At 37.9% G+C, this 23,430-nt stretch overlaps 1 protein-coding gene across 10 annotated transcripts in view; it reads left to right on the plus strand.

Moving 5' to 3' along the window:
- The first annotated feature begins 2,898 nt into the window (after positions 1-2,898).
- OSBPL9 (oxysterol binding protein like 9) overlaps positions 2,899-23,430 on the plus strand; it is a 174,690-nt gene continuing 154,158 nt past the window's right edge. For 4 of the 10 annotated variants that reach the window (XM_082688422.1, XM_082688425.1, XM_082688411.1 and 1 more), the window contains exon 1: positions 2,931-3,062. In XM_082688422.1, the coding sequence (XP_082544548.1) occupies positions 2,952-3,062 (111 nt within the window). In that variant the 5' untranslated portion in view covers positions 2,931-2,951. Of the gene's footprint in view, positions 3,063-23,430 lie in introns of all 10 variants that reach the window. The other 6 variants (XM_082688426.1, XM_082688427.1, XM_082688423.1 and 3 more) reach the window with 6 other exon arrangements.

The raw sequence follows: 23,430 nt of genomic DNA on the forward strand, positions 1-23,430 counted from the left end.
AGTTATAAGGTAAATAAGTTCTGGGGATGTAACGTACTATAAGTTAACTGTAGTTAACAATACTATATTGTATACTTAAAAGTTACTAAGAGAATGGATCTTTAAAGTTCTCATCACACGAAAAAAAATTGTGTGATGAGGTGAGGATATTAACAAGACAGTGTGGTAATCATTTTGTTATATATATCTAGTTAGGTATATAATCATTTCTATTTACATATATAATTATGTTGTACATCTTAAACGTATCCAATGTTATATGTCAATTATATCTCAAAAAACTGGGAAAAAAGATAATGATAAATTTTTTAAAAAAAGATTTTGTTTATTTTACAGAGAGAAAGAGAGATAGTGAGAGAGGGAACACAAGCAGGGGGAGTGGGAAGGGGAGAAGCAGACCCCAGGCTGAGCAGGGAGCCCAAGGCGGGACTCAATCCCAGGACCCTGCGATCATGATCTGAGTGGAAGGCAGATGCTTACCTCTGAGCCATCCAGGCGACCAAAAAGATAATAAGATTAAACGCATCAATTTAATCTTACTTTAGGTTTGCACCTAATTTGATTAGCTAGTAAATAGGTTCTTTGTTTAGCTCCCTCAGTGATATTCCTTTTTCCTTTTGTGTTATCAGCAAAGAAAAGGGATTTACAAAACAGACCTGAATAAAAATACTTTTTAAGTTCAAAAAATAAATAAAAGATAAAGAAAACCTCTCCCTTGATTTCACCTACACTTCTAGCTAATGCCCCATTTCTCAGCTCCCCTTTTAGTTCTTTCCTTCATATATTCATGGCTGGCTCTTTCTTATCCTTCACATCTTAATCTAAATGCCATTTCTGGATCAACCATCCCCAATATAAAGTAGCCACTCACTGACTTCCTATTATATCACTTTACTTAAATTTTCTGCAAGGTTTTGCTTTTGTTTTAAATCAGTATTAGATGGAGTGCCTGTGGCTTAGTTGGTTGAGCAACTGCCTTCGGCTCAGGTCACGATCCTGGAGTCCCGGGATCGAGTTCTGGGATCAAGTCTCAGGATCGAGTCCCACATCAGGCTGCCCGCTCAGCAGGGAGTCTGTTTCTCCCGCTGACCTCTTTCCTCTCATGCTCTCTCTCTTTCTCAAATTAAAAAAAAAAAATCTTTAAATCAGTATTAGATATTTTTCTTATTTACTTTTTTAGTTAGTTTTTGCTTTTCATCACCAAATTTAGGCTTTTAGAAAGGAAGGAACCTTTCTGGATCTTTCACTCTTGCATTTCCAGGACCTTGAACAGTGCTTAATATAACATGACAATCTTTTTATTGTACTTATAGGCTCTTAGTGATCTACCCCTACTTCTTCTTTTTTTTTTTTTAATTTTTAAAGATTTTATTTATTTGTTTGACAGACAGAGATCACAAGTAGGCAGAAAGGCAGGCAGGGGGGAGGGGGAAGCAGGCTCTCTGCCGAGCAGAGAGCTGGATGCAGGGTTCAATCCCAGGACCCTGGGATCATAACCTGAGCAGAAGGCAGAGGCCTTAACCCACTGAGCCACTCAGGCACCCCTATCCTTACTTCTTTGACCTTGTCTCCTACAACTTTCTCTCTAGCTCACTGTTGCTCCATAGAAAGCAAAATGGAGTCACTCCTGTTAAACAGGAGCCTGTGTCAAGCAATGACACAAGTAGTTAAAGGTACAGGACCTGGGAGAGATCTCTGGGACCAGCATCATCTGATAGCCCGGAACTGGTAACAAGCAGAACCAGAAGACACCTGCAGGGTCCCAAGACCAATTAAATGCCTTCAAAAAGGGAGGATTTTTGCAGCAAACAGACTCTTCAGACATGACCTCTCTATGTGTGACCACTTAAAATAGGCAACTGCCACCAAAGTATTGGTCAGTTTGATCTCTGAACAGAACTGAGATCCTTCAGGACATGAACATAATAAACAGTAAGCGCTGAAAGCTGACCTGGATCAGACTGAGGCCTTACCTCAACTGTGCACCCACAGACTAATTTGTGTTTGTTCCTTAACTTCCTACACCTTTCCGTAATCCTGTTTGTTGTATGGTTTATCTTCTGTCCTGCTCTTTGTGCTGTTTAAGAAGCCAAGTTTAATCACATGGTGAAATGTCATTGAATTTGGAATCCTGGACCTGCTTTATAATTGTGATTAACTTTGTTTATGACTGAATAAAGCTGACTTTGTGAAAAGACATAGCCTGTGTATGTACTTCATAGTGTGCTCATGACATCCACTCATACTGAACTTAACGATATTTCAACATGCCAGGCTAAAGGTGTTTGCACTTGTTATTCCTTCCCTTGGAAGTCTTCTCCTAGGTTCTCTCCTTCATTTTCTTTAGGTCTTCGCTCAAAAGTTACCTTCTTCAAGCCTTCTCTATTTGGGATTTAAAATTGCATCTCCCACTTTCTGCCTTTTTCCTTGCTTAATTTTTTTCCACAGCACTTACCAGTGTTTAATATACTACATAATTTACTATTTTATTGCTTGTTCCCCTCCGCCCTCATGAAGTCTCTGCTGAATACCCAAAACCCAAGAGTATCTAACACAAAGTAGCAAGTATTTCTTAAATGAATGGATTTGTAAAATGAATGCATAAATGAATATCAGATGTGAAATCTTTGGGACTTAAAAGGTATCATGCGTAATAAAATTACTTATGTTAATAAATAATCTTAACGGTATTCATGCTTGCATTCCTCACATCCCTGGCACCCAGTTCTGCACACAATGGACGCACAATAGACGCACAATAGACGCCCCAAGAAAGCTTGTTTGAGGTTGATAGCTGTGGGCATGGGAGGGAGTTTACCCGGAGCAGCACAGCTGGCCCCACCCCGGTCCCGCCCGGTCCCGCCTCTTCCCGCGGCGGCCCCGCCCCCACATGGTGAATACCTTATAGGCGAGTGACGTCAGGCCGTTTGTTGTCATTGGCGGCTCCCAAGATGGCGTCTATCATGGAAGGGCCGCTGAGTAAATGGACTAACGTGATGAAGGGCTGGCAGTACCGTTGGTTTGTGCTGGACTACAATGCAGGGCTGCTTTCGTATTACACGGTGAGACCTCGTGGGGCAAAACTCCGAGCGCCTCGGAGGTCGCTATCCCTGGGGTGGGGGGGGCGGGCTTTTTGGTAGCGGGGTAGAGGCTGCTAAACTGGGGGTGCCGCCGTACCGGAGGGTTCCCTCGTGAGGGGAGGTTTTACGCCCCGGATAGCCAATGAGGGTGAAGGAGATGCTGGCGCAGCCAATAAGCAGGCAGTGGATGTCTGATTTATGGGTTAGGGGCGAGCCGCGTTCCTTTTTTAGGGTCCGGTATTAAGCTGTGGTGGGATCCAGCCGGGGTGTAGGCGGGTGAGGGTGGTCCTAGCCATGATTTAAAAGGTCAGGTTATGCAGTCCGTGTGGTCTCCCCACTTTATCGTGAACTTGACATTGGCCCACCCAGCCCTGTAGACGGCCGCGCCCCTTAGCTTCTCTCCAGGGGTTAAAGAGCGCTGTTTTCTCCGAGCGGTGTTCACACAAGCTTGACCAGGTCCTAAGGTGACTAGCTGCACGAACAAGTCCGAAATCCCTCCTGTCTGCCCAAACTGAGTGTTTCTTTCATGGGACGCACTCCGCTATTCTGTGAGAGGCGAGCGTAACTGATGCCTTAACTTTTGAAGCCAAGGGTTTTCCACCCAGGCGGCTTTTGCTGGCGAAGACAGAAATGGATCTGAGACGTCTCCTGAAAGTTGTATTTTGGGGAGTGCTGAGTTGAGGGCCTTGCTGTAGTTAAACGCGAACCAGTGGCCGCAAGCAAGTGCACGAATTGCCATGAATCTTATGTTCTGACTATCCGTTCCACACCTACCGCATTAGAAATACGTGGGTGGTATTGGAGAAATTACTTACAAAGTTACGGTCTCTGAATAGTGGATAGTTAGTAATAGCCAACGAAAGGGAAGAAACGGCTTAAAAGGACAAAATAGAATTTCTTGAAGGCTTCAGAGAATTATAGAAGAAGAAAATTATCACTTTTGGGTTAATGATGAGAGAGGTGGGGGCACTAGTATTTTCATTCATTTGAAAAATACTTATTGAATTCCCACTATATGTTATTATTATATTATTAACATTTGAGCTACGTGTGTGTGGGGTTGTGTGTATACATATGTGTGCGTGTGAGCAAGAATCAACAGAGATTAAGATACTCACCATTTTCTCTGGAGTTTATATTCTGGTTTAGTGGTTTCCTTAATTCTTTTCACTCACAATAACTTAACGCAAGATAGGTATTTGTTATCCTCATTTTACAGTTTTGGAATCTGAGGCTCTAGGCTTTTAAATGATTGCTTAAGATCACAAAGCTAGCAGTAAGTGGTATAATGAGGATTCCGGATTCCTGGCTTTCTGTTTTCACTGCACTTAACCTGCGGGGAGGAGAAAAGTGCAAGCTGTGAGTTACTAAAGGCTAGTCTGCAGGAGTAAAAAAATATAACTTTCAACATCCTTTAACTATTAACGTCCTTTCTTTACATAATTTTTGAAGGGAGAAAAAGACCAAACCTGAATGCGATTTAAACTTATTGTTCAAGATTATCTTTAGGTAGCCTTGAAAGAGATGCAGCTGAACATTACATTCTGAAAACTCTGCAATTATGAAATCCCGTGGCTCAGACAGATGAAGAGTACTGTTGGGTTTTAATAGACGTGATAATCCGAATTCTCATGGACTCTTTCCAGCCTATTCAGGGTAGAGTAATTTCAATAAAGTGGCACGATGGAATTACGTTAACTCTACAAGTCCCAAATTTGTATTGGTCTAAACCTAGGGCCATACTGGAGAAGCCCCAAGCTAGGGTTTTTAGGAGCTCCTAGCCCAGACAGAATCTTCCTTTTTCCTGTTTTTTTTTTTTTTGTTTGTTTGTTTTTCTTTAGTGTATCCTTTTTCTGCCTCCCGGCCCTTTTAGTTTTTGAATACCTTGATAATCACTCTTTGCCTTATTAACTAAATACGGGTTTTCCATATACTTCTCCCACCCTTCCCCCAATACCTAATTTCTGCCTTCTGAGACCAGACTCTAAAACATCATCCTTGTCAGCTGAAGGAGATATCATATTTCTCACTAATGGCTATTTAGAAGTCTTCCCCCCCTCCCTTTTCTGGTTCTTTGGTATTAAAGCATTTGCTTCTAGAGAAACAGCAAGGAAGTATTACAAAGTAAAATTATCTTGTGAAAATAAAATGATACCTAATCCCAAATTAGAGGAGGTCCCACAAAGATGAGAAGAGGATAGGTATTCGCTTAAAGAAAGAGACACATTGAACATTGGCAAGGACTTCTGTACACTTGGACAGTGTTTTAGTACATTAGGATTTAGAAAGCTTAGAAGGTACAGCTTAGTGATTTGCATGGGTCTAATAACTTGGAGCTACATCTTCCAGAAAAAGTATCTGAATTAATTACATTAGTGTTTTAGCAGAGTAATAAATAGCAATCACTTCTGTACTTTGTTTCCAAAATCAGTTAGGCTCTGGTCTGATTCTGTGGTCAGAGATCTATTCCAGGATGGCCATGAAAACCCTGAACTAAAGTAGATTGGCCTTGCTTTAGAGTTTTCCTCTACTGGGATTTGATATTGGGATAATCTCAAGAGTTAGGTTAGAATCACTGGGAATGCCATGAACTGAATAGATTCGCCTAAACATCATCTCAGCCTGGATCTTTTTCTCTGGGCCTGAGCCTAGACCTAGACCTGTTCTCTGGGATTGAATGGTCTTTTTACTTTATCTTTCTTTAATTTTCATACTCTGAATTTCCAGTTTTTTGAAAAAGAGCTTCATATAGTATTGTTCTGCCCAATACAAGAAGAGAGAAACTGATTGTCTGCTTTAGGAAAGTATTATTTAGACAATCTTTTCAGCTCCAGTTCAGTCTCTTAATTATTAGAAACAATACAGTGTAATTCATTCAGCAAGCATTTATTTGGGACTGACTTTATAACAGGCATTGTATTCTATATGGTGGTGGTAGAGAATGAAGGAAAGAGAGTCCTTTCTACCTAGGAACTCACAGTCTAGCAGTAGACACTTAAACATGATTTCAAAACGGTATGATAAATTTCAAAACAATATGATAAATACTACGGTAGAAATAAGAATAGAGTGCTGTGGGAACATTGCCCAGAAAAGGGGAGGGAGACATTTGAGCTGAGATTTATAGGATAAAGGGAGAAGAGAAGAAGGGCATTTTAGGCAATGGAAAATATGCACAAAATGGGAAACTTTAGAACATAAAGATGCATTGAGAAGATACTGAGGGTTTCTGAGCAGCTCTGGTGTAAAACTGTATATGGGAGATAGTGGGAGTCTGGAAGGCATTTGGAGCCATAGGTCAGGCCTGGAAATGTAGATCAGGCCTATAAATGTTAGTTTATAGCACATAAGTAATGAGTTTGTTAGATAAGATAAGGTATAAATTTGGAACACCGTAAACAGCCAACCATTTATGTGAATCATTATCACAAAAGAAGGTGAAAAAGGAAGGAAAATGGAGGGAGTTCTCTATGGGGAGTTGGAAGGTTAGAAAATTAGTGAAGGTCATGCCTTTTGTAAATTTATCAAATGTTTATTGAGAACCTACTGTGTGCCAGGTGCAATGCCCAAAAGGAGGCATTAAAATGGCAAATTAAATGGAAATAATCTATGCTTTCATGACGCCTGGAGTCTGCTGGGGGATACAGCAAGTAAGAGCTGTGATCAGGGAAGCATAGGATGCTTGGGGGTGTGTAGGTAAGTAACTTGATTCAGTCTTGGAAGGTCATGGAAAGTTTCCTAGAAGAAACAAGTTTGTTGTGACCTGTGGTAAATAAAAGTTAGCTGTGTGAGCAGAGAGAGAGAGAGATAACTGCTTGAGATAGTGGAAATAAATGTTTTCAAAGGAGCCAAGAGTAAGGAGTTAGATAGCTCTGAAGTTTGGGCCATGAGATAGACAGGAGATGAGCTGAAGAGGTAGGTAGGGGCCAGATAATGAAAGGCTTTCTGGATAAACAGCTAAGGAATTTGAACTTTACCCTCCAGGGCAGTGGAAATCATTAAGTGTTGTAAGTACTTTTTATTATAGAAAAAAAATTTCTTTTTTTAATTTGGCAGAGATCACAAGTAGGCAGAAAGGCAGGCAGAGAGAAGGGAGGAAGCAGGCTCCCCGCTGAGCAGACACCCCCCCCCCCCCACCCCCCATGCGATGCGGGGCTCCATCCCAGAATCCTGGGATCATGACCTGAGTGGAAGGCAGAGGCTTTAAACCCACTGAACCACCCAGGGACCCCTAGGAAAATTTTTATTACATAAAATTTCAAACATACATAAAAGAGGATATTAAAATGAATTCCTGTCATCCAGTTTGTACAGTTATCAACATGTAGCCAATCTAGTTTTGTTAATACTTCACCAGTTCCTTCCTTCCCCACTGGTTCATTTTAAAGTAGATCCCAGATACTGTATCCTTTAATTTGTGAATATTTCAGATGTATTACTAAAAGTTAAGGTCTGTCTTTAAAAAAAAAAAGTTACCATAATATCATTATTACAACTAAGTATTACTACTAATAATTTACTAATATGTAATATCAGTGTTCAATTTCCTTGATTGTCTCACACATCTCTCCCTCACCATTTGGTCTGAGTCAGAATTCCAGTTCCATTTCTTTCTTTTTTCTGTTTGTTGAAGAAACCAGATCATTTATTCTATAGAATTTTCCACATTCTGGATTTTACTGGCAGTGTTTTTGTGGTGCGTTTAAATATGTTCCTTTGTTGTCTGTATTTCCTACAATATAGGAACTGTATAAATGGATAAGTCGAGCTAGAAACTTAATCAGATAATTTTTTTTTACTTCTGGGCAAGAATTCTTCATAGGTGAAACATTACCTCAAGTGGTACATGATGTCTGGTTGTCTCTATGATTTTAAAATTGATCAGGAGGTACAGGTATTCTTTAAAGAAGACTGTCACTGCAGAGAAATAATCAGGTCATAGTTTTAGGACTTAGTGTTTGGATATGAGTATAAGGAGAGAAGTCGTCTAATGAAACGGAGTTTTTCGGTTTTATATGGGTGAATAATGATATGGAAGAGAGGAGGAACAGGTTGGGGAAGAGGTTGCTTTAGGGCATATTGAAATTGATAAAAAGATGTCCTGTAGTTTAGAATTGAGGGAAAAAGTGGTTACAGATATATTAGCTTTATATATGGAGAATTGAGAGAATAATTAGGATGCTGAGAAACATCATTGGATTAGTACATGCTTTGTAGTCAGTTACCCCAATACTTAGCAATTTAAAACAACAAACATTATCATAGTTTCTGTGGCTCAGAACTTTGGGAGTGACTTAGCCGGGTGGTTCTGGCTCAGGCTCTTAAGAAGTTGTAGTCAAGACATTGGCTAGGGTTGTGGTCCTGTGAAAGGCGTGACTGGAGTTGAAGGATCAGCTTCCAGGATGACTCACTCATCCAGCATTTGGCACAGGGCCTAAGTTCCTTACTGGCTGTTGGAATGTGGCCTCAGTTCCTCACCAGTCAGCCTCTCCATTGGGCTAGATTAGTGTCATTCTGATTGGCTTTATGGCTTCACCCAGAGGGAGTGATCAAAGTGAAAGTGAGGAGGTCACTACAGTGCCTTTTATGACTTAGTCTGAGAACATCACTTCTGCCTTATTCTGTTCATTAGAAATGCATCATAAAGTTTAGCTCATTCTCATGGGATTAGGAATTTGAGGCATTGGAAGGGGAATTAGGCCCTACCTTTTGAGAGGAGTGTCAAAGAATTTGTGGACAGATTTTTAAACCACAATCATATCCAAGGGATTGGCAGAGAAGAAAGCTGCACGGGAGAGTGACAAGGGACAGCCAGAGATACAATAAGAGAAAAACCAGAAGAATGTGGCAGTCAAGGTGGGAATAGTGAGTTGGCCTGAGTACTGTTGAGAAGACTGAATGGGTGAAGACTAAAAAATCTACTGGATTGATCAGTTTGGAGATCATTGATGCCCTTAGTGAGATCAGTTTCTTTTGGGTGGTTGGTGTGGAGGAAAGGCAGATTGGACTGGTTTAAAGAGTAAGGTGTAAGAAGTAGAAAAAGTGAATGTAGATTGCTTGAGATGTTTTATTGTGAAAGAGGCAGAGAGGGATATGGAATTAAGGGGTAGGCCTTCTGCAGTAGGATTTTGCTTAAATGTAGAACAGGAATCAAGATCCATGTTAAAAATAAGAGTAGAGTTAGGACTTAAGGAGTGTAGTAAAAGATTTAGATTAATGGCCTTGGTACCTGGAAAAATGGAATGGCTAGGGACACATTAAAGGTTATTAGGTTGTTTGAGATTATAACATTTGATTTATTTCATCATTATCCCAAAATGTTTAACTCTATTTATATTGTTTTTGTTGGGCGCCTGGGTGGCTCAGTGGGTTAAGCCGCTGCCTTCGGCTCAGGTCATGATCGCAGGGTCCTGGGATCGAGTCCCGCATTGGGCTCTCTGCTCAGCGGGAGCCTGCTTCCTCCTCTCTCTCTCTGTCTCTCTCTGCCTGCCTCTCTGCCTACTTGTGATCTCTCTCTGTCAAATAAATAAATAAAAAATCTTAAAAAAAAAAAAAGATTTATATTGTTTTTGTAACATTTTAGAGAGAAAGTTAGAAACCGCGAATTAGTAAGTTACCGGTGCCACTCAAAGTATTTTTTGTAGGGGCGCCTGGGTGGCTCAGTGGGTTAAAGCCTCTGCCTTCGGCTCAGGTCATGATCCCAGGGTCCTGGGATCGAGCCCCGCGTCGGGCTCTCTGCTCGGCAGGGAGCCTGCTTCCTCCTCTCTCTCTCTCTGCCTGCCTCTCTGCCTACTTGTGATCTCTGTCTGTCAAATAAATAAATAAATTCTTAAAAAAAAAAAAAGTATTTTTTGTAAAAAGAATCATTTGAAAAATCATATATTCTTACCTATTACATGCTACCAGGGAGAGATTTTACATTTCGGAATTACTGATTGTTGGGGGCCACCCTGGGTGGCTCAGTCTGTTAAGTGTTTGCCTTCAGCTCAGGTCATGATCCCAGGGTGCTGTGATCAGGCCCTGCCTTGGGCTCCCTGCTCAGGAGTGAGTCAGCTTCTCCCTTCCTGTCCCCTGCTCTTGGACTCACTCTCTTTTTCCTATCAAATAAATAAATAAATAAATAAACTCAACAACAACAACAAAAAAGAACCACTGGTAGTTGAAACACAGTTAAGTGTTATTTGGCAGTCCTTAGCAATGTTTGGAAGATGATCAAGAATTTTGAAGAGCTTAAGTATATGTATTTTTCTTACAAAGATGTAGAAGAGGTAGTTACATATTTTAGAAAGATACCAGTGCCACTCCCATCAAACAGTTAAAATGAATTTATACTTTTCTGAATAAACTGTTTCTGACAGTTTTTATTAGGCTTATATGGTGTATATTAGAAGTCTAAAGCTAATAAGTCATTTTTGAACTGTAAAAGAAACAAAAGAAAAATTGTATCTAATCTAAATATGCTGAAAAGAAAACAAAGGAAGCTTCTAAAATGGTGAGGAGTATCAGTGGGAAAAAGAATATGGAAATTTTGTATTGTTTGCTTTCTTAAATACTCTAGTCAGCCTCTATTTTTCCCTTTCAGTACCCTTGAAACTTGCTTATATAATTTTTGGGCTTTTAATCATTTTATATTTGTTAACATTAACTAGCCATATCTATAGTACATTCTTTATCTTTACAAATTTGTAAACTCCTCAGTGTCAGTACTGAGCATTATGATGTTCAAGTCCTACAGTGTGGTGCATTGTTCTTATAGTGAATGGAATGTCCAAGGCCCTTAAAACTTGGTTTAGAGATGAGATTCAGAAGGCTGTTTGGAATTGTGTTTTACACAGCCTTGTGAGTTTTGCAGAATATGCTAACAACAAATATGTATGTTCCATGGTTTATATAAAACATGATTGAGCTTACATCAACAGCAGTGGCTTTTGTTTTATTATCCAGAGCCTGTAGAATTGTGTGGGATCTTTTGCTTAGAGTGTTGTATCAGACAAGCAGTCAGCTCTTGCTTTTGTTGCAAACAGTTTTGTTGATGATGATAATTTGTGGAAGGATGGAAAATAGATTATTCTTAAATATGCCACTCCTGTATGTGGTAATTGTCATAGGATCAGATTTTCAAATACTTAACTAATTCCAATCAAAGCCAAGACAATGCACAAGTGATTTAGATTAAGGATTTATTCCTTTTATTGCTGATAGAGGAAGACAAACAAATGGCTAGCCCAGTCGTTTATTTTCCTTCTCATTTTATCATGAAGGATTCTCTTAGACGAGTTCCTTAAAAAAGGGACTTTACTTTTTTTTAAAATTTTTATTGCAAATGTTACATTTATAAGGTACATGGAGTCATACAAATGGAATTATATTCAGAGGAAGTGTTTTGAGGTATTCATAATTTTTTCCCATTCACATGATAATATTAAGATTATTATGAAAGTCCATTTGCTATTTCCTGGAGTTATGTTTACATTAGGCCTTCATGCTAAGATTGTCTACTTCATTTGTTGTGTTTTATTTTAGCGTTACTACTATAACACAGATGGATAGATAAAATACTGGGTGAATATTTGCTTTGTCCCTTTGACAGCTGTCTCTACATTCTCTCAACCCTTCTCTTTCCTCTGTCATTCAGGGAGGGTGCCGTGCTTCCCAGAGACAATGGAGTACATTTAGTGGGAAGACTCAACGTCTTGTACCCACACTTAGTAGTATACCTACTTTCCTGCCAACCCTTGCCTGCATTCTTCCCCATCATAGTGGAAGAGGTAATCCTTGGGTATTCTGGATTCCATCTGTTCACAAATTTTCAAGGACCCCAGTCTATAGATTTTCTCCTTTTTTGCTTTCTCTACTCCTTTTCTCTCATGTATCTTAAAATTCCTTTCTATGTTGGGCTTTTGTGGTCTGTTTATTTTAAGAATATTTATCTTGCAATACAACACCTAAATGTCTTTGTTGTAACAATTTCATGTGGAAATTTTTAGGAAATCTTTGGGCTGCTTGTTGCTTTTGTGTGTGTGTGTGTGTGTGTGTGTGTGTGTTAACAGGTAATAATTCACATACCATCTATTTGAAGAATACAAATAAATGGTTTTTAGTATGTTCACAGAATTGTGTAACTGTCTTCACAATTTTAGAAAACTTTGATCACCCGTAGAAGAAGCACTTTCTATGATATTGTTACCGGTACCCCAACCTAGGCAACCACTAATCTGCTTTTAGTCTCTATAGATTTGCCTATTTTGTACATTTCATGTAAGTAGAATCATATTATAAAAGTTTTCTTTAAATAATTTTAATATGGCTTCTTTTATTTAGCGCAATGTTTTTAAGATTCATCCATATTATAGCACATATCAGTAGTTTTTACAGCTGAATATTCTGTTGTATGAGTATTACACATTTGTATTTATCCATTTATCAGTTAACAGACATTTGAGTTGTTTCCTTTTTTTTTTTTTTTTTTTTTTTAGGTATTGTGACTAATGCTACTATGAACATATGTGTACATATGTTTTGGTGTGGACGTATGTTTTCATGTCTCTTGTATATACATAGGAGTGGAATTGATGGGTCATATGGTGACTCTATATTTAACTTTTTGAGAAATTGCCAAAATGTTTTCCAAAGCAGCAGCATGATTTTACATTCCCACAAGAGGTATAAGGGTTTCAATTTCTCTACATCCTTGCCAATACTGTTATTATCTGTCATTTTGATTATAGCCATCCTAAGTGGGTATGAAGTACTATGTTACTATGGTTTTGATTTTAGTTTCCTTGATGGCTGCTGATAATTGAGCACTTTTTCATATGATTATTGGTCATTTGTATCTTTTCTAGAGAAATAATCTATTCAGGTCCGTTGCTAATTTTTATTTTTTTATTTTTATTTTTTGAGAGAGAGAGAGCACGTGAGCTAGAGCAGGGGGGTGGGGTAAGGGGCAGAGGGGAAGGAAGAGAGAGGATCTTAAGTAGGCCAGCACAGAGCCAGAGGTGGGGCTCAATCTCATGACCCTGAGATCATGACCCTGACATCATGACCCACGCCAAAATCAGGAGTCCTGTTGCTTAATCAGCAGAGCCACTCAGGTGCTCCCAGACCCTTTTCTAATTTTTAAATTGTTATTTGTCTTTTTTGAGTCGTAAGACTTTTTTTTTTTTTTTTTTTTGTATATCCTAGATACAAGTCTGCTATTAGATACATAATTTGCAAATTTTTTTCCTGTGGGTTGTCTTTTTACTTTCTTTTTTTCTTTTTAAGATTTTATTTATTTGAGAGAAAAAAGAGAAATGAGAGAGCATGATCCTAGTGGGAGAGGTAGAGGGAGAAGCAGACTCCCCACTGAGTAGGAAGCTTGATCCCAGGACCCTTGAGATCATGACTGGAGCCCAAGACAGCTGCTTAACCAAAATGAACTACCCTGTCTTTTTACTTTCTTGATGGTGTTCTTTGAAGCACAAAATTTTCAAATTTGATTATGTTTAGTTTAACCTTATCTTTTGTTGCTTGTGCTTTTGTTGACATAAAACCATTGTTTCACCTAAGGTCAGAAAGTTTTATATCTGCTTTCTTCTAAGAGTTTAAAGTTTAAACTCTTATATTTAGGTCTTTGATTCATTTTGAATTAATTTTTGTACATGGTGTGAGCTAAGGGTGACATTCTTTCTCTTAAATTTTATATCATTTATATCATTTTTATTCTTTCATGTGTGGCTATCCAATTATTTTAGCACCCTATATTGAAAAGATTATTTTTTTAATCTTGGCACCTTTGTTGAAAATCAGTTGACCATAAACATGAAGGTTTACTTCTAGCCTCTTAATTCTACTCCATTGATCTTTATGTCTCTCCTTAAGTCAGTGTCACACTGTTATAATTATTATAGCTTTGTAATAATCAGTTTTGAAATTGGGATGTATGTCTTTCATCCTTTTTCTTTTTTCTTTTTTCTTTTTTTCTTTTTAAGATTGTTTTGGCTATTTTGAATTTCTATATGAATTTTAGGACCTGCTTGACTTTTTTATTCAAATTAACATGGTCATATTTCTTCCAAGTCAAAAAATGTATGTCTTTCATCCTTTTTCTTTTTTCATTTATTTTTTTAAGATTGTTTTGGCTATTTTGAATTTTTATATGAATTTTAGGACCTGCTTGACTTTTTTATTCAAATTAATATGGTCATATTTCTTCCAAGTCAAAAAATGTCTCTGCTCATTCTGTGTGTCTCTGGAAATACCATCTTGACCTCTCTCCTTAAACCTGTGGAAAGCCTTTTCTGCACCGTTTGTATCCATCCATCTTACATTTACTCTGCAGCAGTCTTAATCTCCAGATTTTACCGAAAATCCTAACAAAGGTCTCCAGTGATAGCTTTGTTGCTAAATCCAACGGGTACTCTTGCCTTTTTCACACTTAATTTTAATAGCACTGTCTCTGCATAATTTGGTGACATTGATTTCTTTTTTAAAGCTTTAAAACAGTGGTTTTATTGTTCTTAAAGAGATGATACCCTTAATTTTAAGAAATTGAAACAGTACTGAAAAGCATATACAGTAGAAGGCAGGAAAGTCCCATCTGAAATTCCTCTGTGTTTTGGAAAATAGTTTTCCTAAAAATTGTTTATGTTTAAATATACATGTATATATTTTATATAAAACTAGATAATCTTTTGCATGATATTCTATAACTTAATAACATTTTATTAAGAATTTTCCATATAATTTAGTGTTGCATTTCTTTAGGTAGCAAAATGAATGAAGAATCCCATTTTTCCTTCATCCTTACTTAATGTGGGCTCAGTTATCTGGTTTTGGGAGATTAAGATTCCTGTGCTGTTTGTGATGCTGGAAGAGAAGGTACAATAATTGGCATTATTATAGTTCTGCTCAGTTGGGTAATAGTTTACTTACTTAAGGCAGTTTATGAAGATCACCCACAGGTAGAAGGCTCCACTTTTTAATGAGTCAGTGGCAAAGTTATCGAAGAGTTTGTGGGATGAGTCATATTATTCTAGGTCTTTGTTGGAAAATACAATCTGCCATAAGCCTCTGCTAGATGTTAATCACGGTTCTAGGTATTTTCTGATATTGTCAAATATATCACCTCATTAAGCCTCTCAACATCTCCCATTTTTTCTTGCTACCATGGTAGTGTATAAACCACCATCATGTCTCAATTGATCTGTTGCAAAAAACTTTGTAACTGTTCTGTTTCCATTTTGCTCTGTAAATGTATTTTCTATCAGCAGCCCAAGTAATCTTTAGAAAACAAAAAGAAAAATGAAAGATCTTGTTATTTCCCTGCTTAAAATTCTCTAGTGATTTAAGGAAAAAGTCCAAACTCTTCATTATAACTTAGACGTGCTTGGTTATCTGCCTCCATTTATTTTGCTATAGTACTACTTTGCTCACCACTTTCTGTCCACTCTAGATTTTTTTCTGTTCCTAGACTGCCTCAGATTTATTCCTGCCTCAGGGCCTTTGCATAGCTTTCTGCCTTGTTATTACTCCTAGTCTGTAGCATGACTGATTCCTTCTTGTTACATAGGTCTTTTCAGATGTCACTGCTTAGAGAATCCTTTCCATAGCAGCCTATCTAAAGTAGACCTCACTTGTCAGTCACTGTCACAATGATTTTTTTTTTTAAAGATTTTATTTATTTATTTGACAGAGAGAAATCACAAGTAGGCAGAGAGGCAGGCAGAGAGAGAGAGAGGCAGAAGCAGGCTCCCTGCTGAGCAGAGAGCCCGATGTGGGACTCGATCCCAGGACCCTGAGATCATGACCTGAGCCGAAGGCAGCGGCTTAACCACTGAGCCACCCAGGCGCCCTGATTTTTTTTTTTAAATGGTGTTTATTGTTAGCTGCTGAAATTATTTTTTCTTGTTTATTGTCTGTTTCTCTACTCTGGAATATAAGCTCCATGAGAACAGAAACTTCATTATTTTACCTCTAGCCTCTGAGCAGTAGCTGGCATTTAGTGAGTGTTCAGTAAATATGGAATTAACACTAGTATGACGTAGTTGATATTATTTCCTGCACACATGAAGAAATTGAGACTTACGAAATCACGCGATAGTTTCTGTGTGTCTGATCAAGTTTTCTTACCCAAATAGAATGTTATTTCTGTTAGAGGATATTGAATTGCACTAGCGTAATTTTTAAAAAGACTTACTTATTTATTTATTTGAGAGAGAGAGAGAGAATGAATGAGCACGTGCCCCAGTGCGTACACACTCACATGAGCAGGAAGGGCAAAAGGAGAGTGAGAGACAATCTCAAGCAGACTCCTACATATTCTGGATCTCCAGACCCTCAGATTACAACTTGGGTGGAAACCAAGAGTCAGATGCTTAACTGACTGCATCATTGCTCCAGCAGTAATATTTTAAAAAAGTGATATCAAGTTATCACTCGTCTGTTGACATATAATAGTTTATGTCATTATCACAGGGAAATAAACTTTTTGCAAAGATCCTTCTAAAATGCTAACTGCTTTGATTAATCATTAAAAAGTAGTGAATCTTTTTACATCTGAGACGAAAGATAGGGACTTAGATTATCCCTATTGAAATGCCAATGATAAACAAAAGACTCCTTCCTATTACATCTCGCTGAGAGCCTACCAGATGGGGAGAAGACCCCTAGGAGCAGATACCAAGCTTTAGGCATGACTAATCCACTGTTTTGTGCTTGCATATTCACTCTTCTTCCTTCTTTTTTTTTTTTCCTTTGCCTTTTAAAGAAACCCGAAGTAAAATTAGACCTGACAAAGAATGAAGGCTTTTAAATTGCTTTTTTAAAAGAAGTTTTTCCCCCTGAATGTGGAAGTTAAGTATGTTTATTGTAGATGATGAACTTCTCAAGAACTTGAACATTTTCTTGAGAAGTTTGAGAAGTTGAGAAACCCTTAGCCATAGCTCTTGAATTCCTGGGAACCATTTTTTACCAGTTTCTATGTAAAAATTTGTTCTTTTGGAGCATGTCTCCTTTCTCAATTGAGCCTGAGGATGAGTCTTAGAATTAGGACTAAGAATTCAAAATACTGTCTTTCTGACTATTGTTCATGCTAACTAAATTATTTTTTGTGTTGTATAAAATTTCCCATCTTTAAATTTTCGTAGTGTTCTTTTTACTGTTTGTTTTTTCATAACCTTATTGCTTTGGGCCCTGACTTAGTCTTTTCTAAATAAGGAAAAGCATTCCTGGGCAATTTTTGTTAGAGAAGTGAAGTGGAAAGATAATGGACTATCACTGCACAGAGAAGTACTAATCTACAGCACAAACCACCTGGAGTTTAACGTGCTTGCTTCTGTCATTTCTTTCAGTTTTTTTGTGAAATAACATTAATCATTATTTACTATTCTGGAAATATGTGAGAAGCACAGCAAAAATGGAAAATTTACATTAGTGTCCATATAGTAACATCCTTTAATCTGCACAATCTAAACTGCTGTTTAGTATTTAATATTTAACTTTAGAAATGATGTGAAAACTGTAAATTTTCATAGCTGTGCATAGTTAGGTTAAACGCTGTGAAAGTGGTTCTTTCCACTGATCTGTTGGCTTTAAATTCTGACTTGATAAAATTATCTTTTTTAAGAAATAGTGAAAGACCTGAGCCTTTACAGTGTAATAGGTCACTAGATCAAAATACAAGCCCATGGAGTGCCTGGGTGGCTCAGTTGGTTAAGCATCTTACTCTTGATCTTGGATCAGGACTTGATCTTGGTGTTGTGAATTCAACCCTGCATTGGGCTCCATGCTGGACATGGAATCTACCTACGCACACACACGCACACACACACGCTGACAAACCTTTACATATAATTTTGAAATCCCTTAATCTCTGAATTCCAAAGGGTTTTTTTCACTAACTTTATTCTCCTTTGGAAGTAAAGTCTATCTTGAACCTTGAGGCTGTTTATGGTCTTTACCATAGTTGGTGTAAATATGTCTTGTACTATAGAAATGCCAATATGTTTGATTGTGAAATTAATTAAATGCTTGATACCCTAGATCCCTAGACTGTGACACAGTTTATGTACTATATGTATATTATTTTTCTCAAATTGTGAATTTCAAAACATCTGAAGCAAAGGTCTCAGGTAAGGGATGTGGACCTATATTTGTGAGTTAGTCACCTAGGGTTTACATGCTAGAGGTAATTTGGAAGGCAGGGGTACAGCTTCAGAAGCACTGCTGCAAGTCTCTTTATAGGATGACGTTTATACTGCTGAATTCAGAAGGATTGCTGATTTGACACTCAGCTTTTGTTGACTCAAAATCTTTGAAGGAGGATTTAACCAGATTTATAGTAACTGTGGTAGAAACTCATGGCCATTGTATTTACATTATATAAACTAGTATTCCAATTTATTAATTCATAACAAATAGAACTGTTGAGACTTGTATGCATACTTAGGCTTTCTGATTAGTGCAGTAGTGCACATACTCTCTGAAAGCAAGCTGTATGGAATGCCAGATTCTAAGCAGAAGCAGACCAAAGGGAGTAATGTGTTACAGATACTTAATGACATCTGACACTGATATAATACAGTATCTTGGTATTAGAGACACACTTATTACGAGAACTCAGCAGGTCTGATCTTTTGGTCAGAAAAACTTTTCTTCTGGCCTGTGGTTCTTGCTCTGGCCATCTTACTTTAGTTTCTGATACTATTAAAACTTTCTCATACTTAGTATAATTAGCCATAATTAGTATAATGACCGCCAGGCTGTTCCAGCTCTTAAAGATGATCTTGTATATATTTGTTCTAATATAGGTCTTTTCTTTAAAGAAAAGCAGCTGTCTTCCCAGGATCTTAGACTCTTAATATTACTGTTCCCTTGTGTACTGATTCAGTATACTTTCCTGAGGCTTTATCTGTAGTATAGACACCAAATCTTTTGCCGGACAGGAAGACTTCTATAATGGGGGATGGGTGGGAGATGAGGGAGTTATCTGTGATAACTTGAGGGATGAATGGGGGGAAATTCTTCCACTATTGTGGGCCTGTGGCTCCTCCAAGTTTTTATTGGTGTGGATTTCCAGTAGCATGATGTCATTTTAATCTTGAGTGCCCATAAGACTCTGGTGAAGGCTCTCTGGTGAAGGCTTAGCTGGTGAAGGCTCTCTGGTACATTAAATACTATCAGGATGGTTTAAGGAGCTCATGCTCTCCAAATAGAGAGGAGACGACAGGAATAACTGCTGTCATTTTAGGTTTTATAATTGCTGTTGTAAGCAGTGTTACCTGTGTGGAATTCTGGGACGTACTACTTATTTATTTATTTATTTATTAGATATGATTACATTCAGTAAAAAACAAAAAACCCCATAGTTTTCAGGTGAGTTTTGAAATTAGTTCATACCCTTTTTGCCAGTATCCCAAAATATAAAATATCCCAAAAGCATTGCTGCCATCCTGCAGAATTCCTTCCGGTCTCTTTCCTGGCCATTTCATGTCCTAGAGTCAGCCTCTTGTGATTTCTATCTTTGTGGGTTAGTTTTGCCTACCAGATTGACCACCTATGTTCCAGGATTACATGGCTCAAGGTCCAACACTGGCTATGAGGCAATCTAATAAGCTGTTGGAAATGAAGTGACGTAAGACTTAATACTGGGGCAGTGTTTACATTTATGTTAAAAGGAGAGAGACCATTTTGACATATGTTCACAAGTACTCTGCCATCATTGTATTAAATGTTTATTCTTTCCAAAGGTATAGCAGGGGTGTTGGGTGGGGGCAGAGGATGAATCAGAAGCCCTGATCTTGTATATATGAGAGTCATGCACATACATTATTTACATACAAAATAGAAGTAATATGTGCTTTAAGGAAGGTGAGATGGGATGCTAGGTGTTAAGAAGTTCAGAAGACCTCACTTTAAGCTGTGAGAGAATCAGAGCACATGAGACTCTTTTACTTGATCTTTTAAATATAGATAGTTTATTTCAAGCAAAGTAAAATTAACATTCAAATAGGAATTTAAGTGTCTTTAACAGGTTTGGGAAGGCATTCTTTGCTTTATAAAAGGATTGTAGAATTAGTTTAAATGGCAAACTAATCTTCCCCTGTGAATTTTGAATATGTTTGTGCAAAACTTTTCCAGGCTCATTTGCTCTGTGAAGCAGATGGATTTACTAATCCACAGTTACATTTCCAATTAAACAGGTTTTGATTGATGGCACTGTATACCATTGTGAGTTAGCTAATTCATTAAGGTACTTTTGAGTACTTAGTATGGTAGAATATGGTGAACTAATATTTAAAAACTCACAGTCCTGTTGAAGGTAAAATTAACTAGTTATAACAAAGATAAAAATAAGTGGTAACTTTGGTGCCAAGTTTTACTTGCTTTAGTGCTTACATAACATTATTGGAGATTTTTCTTGCTCTTTATTTGTTTTATGGTAATATTTTAAAATATAAGAAATTGTTCAAAAGAGATGAAAGGTATCAGAAATGGGGAAAAAAGTTTCTGCTGTTTTAGTCAGAATTGTTGAATAGCCTAAATCGGAATGAATGGGCATATTTTGAGTGAATTATGTTTGTTGAATGAGTAGGGTGCCAGGGAGAGGAGGCTGGGCTGTTCTTTTTTTTTTTTTTTTTTAAGATTTTTTATTTATTCATTTGAGAGGGGGAGAGCAAGAGCATGAGTGAAGGGGGAGAGGGAGAGATAGGAGGAGACTCCACCTTGAGCAGGGAGTCATCCCAGGACCCCAAGATTACAACCAAGCAGAAGGCAGAATGAACCACCCAGGTGCCCTTGGGGCTATTCATTTAAATATTCTATTTTTTTCGGGGGGAGAGAGAAAGAGAGTGGAGACCAGGAGCAGAGGGGGATGGAGAAGGTGAGGGAAAGAATCTCAAGCAAACTCTGTATTGAGCACAGAGGCAGAGGTGGGGCTCGATCCCAGGGTCCTAGGATCCTGAAATCATGACCTGAGCCGAAACCAAGAGTCAGATGCTCAACTCACTGAGCCACACAGGCGGGTTAGGGCTATTCATTTACAGACATTTATCTAATCTCTTCCAGGTTCTAGGCATCAGTTAGGTTCTATAAGCTAGTATGGGAATACTAGTAATATATAAACAATCAAACCCACTGTTTGACAAGAAAAATAGATGTAACAAAAATATAATAACTAATACAATAGCAACACCCATAAATTGAATAGAATGGGATAAATTGTACCTGAGCATAGGAGCTGGATTGGGAAGGAGTCCACAAAGGAAGTGTGTGAGCATGAAGAAGGAGAAAATTATGATTTGTTTTATTGGTTTTTTTTTTGTGGTGGCTGCATGTTATTAAAGCAGATTGGGGGCTGTGTGGGTGGGTGGGTGGGTGTGTTGTGTGGAACTGAGCTGATGGTAGAAGACATGCCTAAAACCACGGTCTAATGGTTACCTTAGGTTCAGAGAAAATGATTGTGTGTTTCCTGCTGTATTTAAGGTAGAAGGGAGAAAGGGGCATGAGTCTTGTGCCTTTTATATGCCAAGTGTTATGCTAAGTGATTTACTTGTACTAACTCAGTGCTTGCAATGATCCAATGAAAGTATATAACAACCCTTCTCTGGGAGTTTGTTACTTAGTCTGGGTCACCCTATTATCAAGTTGGCAGGACTGAAGTTCAAAACCTTATCTTTTTCACTCTACAGCTCATGTTATTTCATTAAATGGCACTGTCTATAGGACAATGTAAGTTACTTATTTCTGGATATGCATAATGTCATTTTTTTCCCTACAAATGGTACTTGCTTTTAGTTTATTAAAAAGCACATACATGCTTGAAGGATTGAAATTATTTTGTACATTTTATTTTATTTATTTTTAAAGATTTTATTTATTTGGCAGAGACCACAAGTAGGCAGAGAGGCAGAGAGGGGGGGGGAAGCAGGCACCCTGCTGAGCACAGAGCCGGATGCAGGGCTCCATCCTAGGACCCTGAGATCATGACCTGAGCCGAAGGCAGAGGCTTAACCCACTGAGCCACCCAGGCGCCCATATTTTGTACATTTTAAAGAGAGATTTCATATGTCTATAGACTTAGAAGCCTAAATGGAGAATATTTTGAGCTGTTCTTTATTTAAATTACTTTGAAACATGTGTAACCATCCCTTCAGAAGATGTGTTTTATGTGGTACACAGAAGTTCAGATAAAGTAATAAAGTATATCCAGAGTATAACAATTAAGAGGACCTGCTAGATTGCATTAACTCCTTTGTGAGAAGCAGTTGTACATTAAACTGATTTAAGACTGACATTCAGTTTAGTAATTTTCAGTGTCCTTAAAATAACCTTTTCCTAAGGTTTTAAGAAGTGGACGGAACAGGCAGAGCACTCTATAAATTATTTTGTGCTGTTCAATTAAGAACACAGCTCATTTACTGTCATACCACTCTGGTTTGGGCGTTTTTTGCTTATGTGTTTCCTAATACTCAGTTCACAACCAATTTCAAATCGCATGTTCTATAAAAATTTTTGTATGATTCTGTAATTCTCAGATGAAAGAAAAACTTTTCTCCTTTCCCCTGCAGCCTGATAGACCAGAAGGTTTATTTAAAAATAAGATTCAGGGGCGCCTGGGTGGCTCAGTGGGTTAAGCCACTGCCTTCGGTTCAGGTCATGATCCCAGAGTCCTGGGATTGAGTTCCGCATTGGGCTCTCTGCTCAGCAGGGAACCTGCTCCCCCCCCCCCTGCCTCTCTGCCTGCTTGTGATCTCTCTCTCTGTCAAACAAATAAATAAATAAAAATATTTAAAAAAAAAAATAAGATTCAGTAGCATCCCTTAGTGATTAGTGATTATTGACCAGTCCACAAAGTATTTTAAAGCAACTTGAGGTTGAAATTACAGTATTTTCTATTTAACTGTTCAGTGGTGAGTTCATTGATAACTTCCTGATGAACTATGGCTGAGATTATAATCACACAATGTGATTTATATCTAAAGTGAAGTCCATTTACTTTAAACTAGCATATAAATAATATAATATGTATTTTTTATTATTTTATGTATTTTCCCTAAAGTGATCATTGGGAGAGTATGTATGTGTCAGGGAGGCAGTGGTGGTGGTAACTGCCAGTGAATTTGGAGTGAGAGAGATGATATGTATCTCTGTGGATACAGTTTGTCTCGCTCATTAAGTGAGCCAAAAAAAGTTACATTCTGTAATAGTTGGTGCAATTAATTTTGTCAGTGTAAATTCTTCTTTCTGACAGACCTTTGTGACTCTTTAAGAAATTCACTACCATGGGTAAAGGAAAACTTTTTGTTCATTAATTTAGTAATTATCTCCACAAGGTTCTTTATTCTGCAGCCAGCAAAAAGCTTCTTTT

This window comes from Mustela nivalis (assembly GCF_964662115.1).
Source record: "Mustela nivalis genome assembly, chromosome: 10".
NCBI lineage: Eukaryota > Metazoa > Chordata > Mammalia > Carnivora > Mustelidae > Mustela > Mustela nivalis.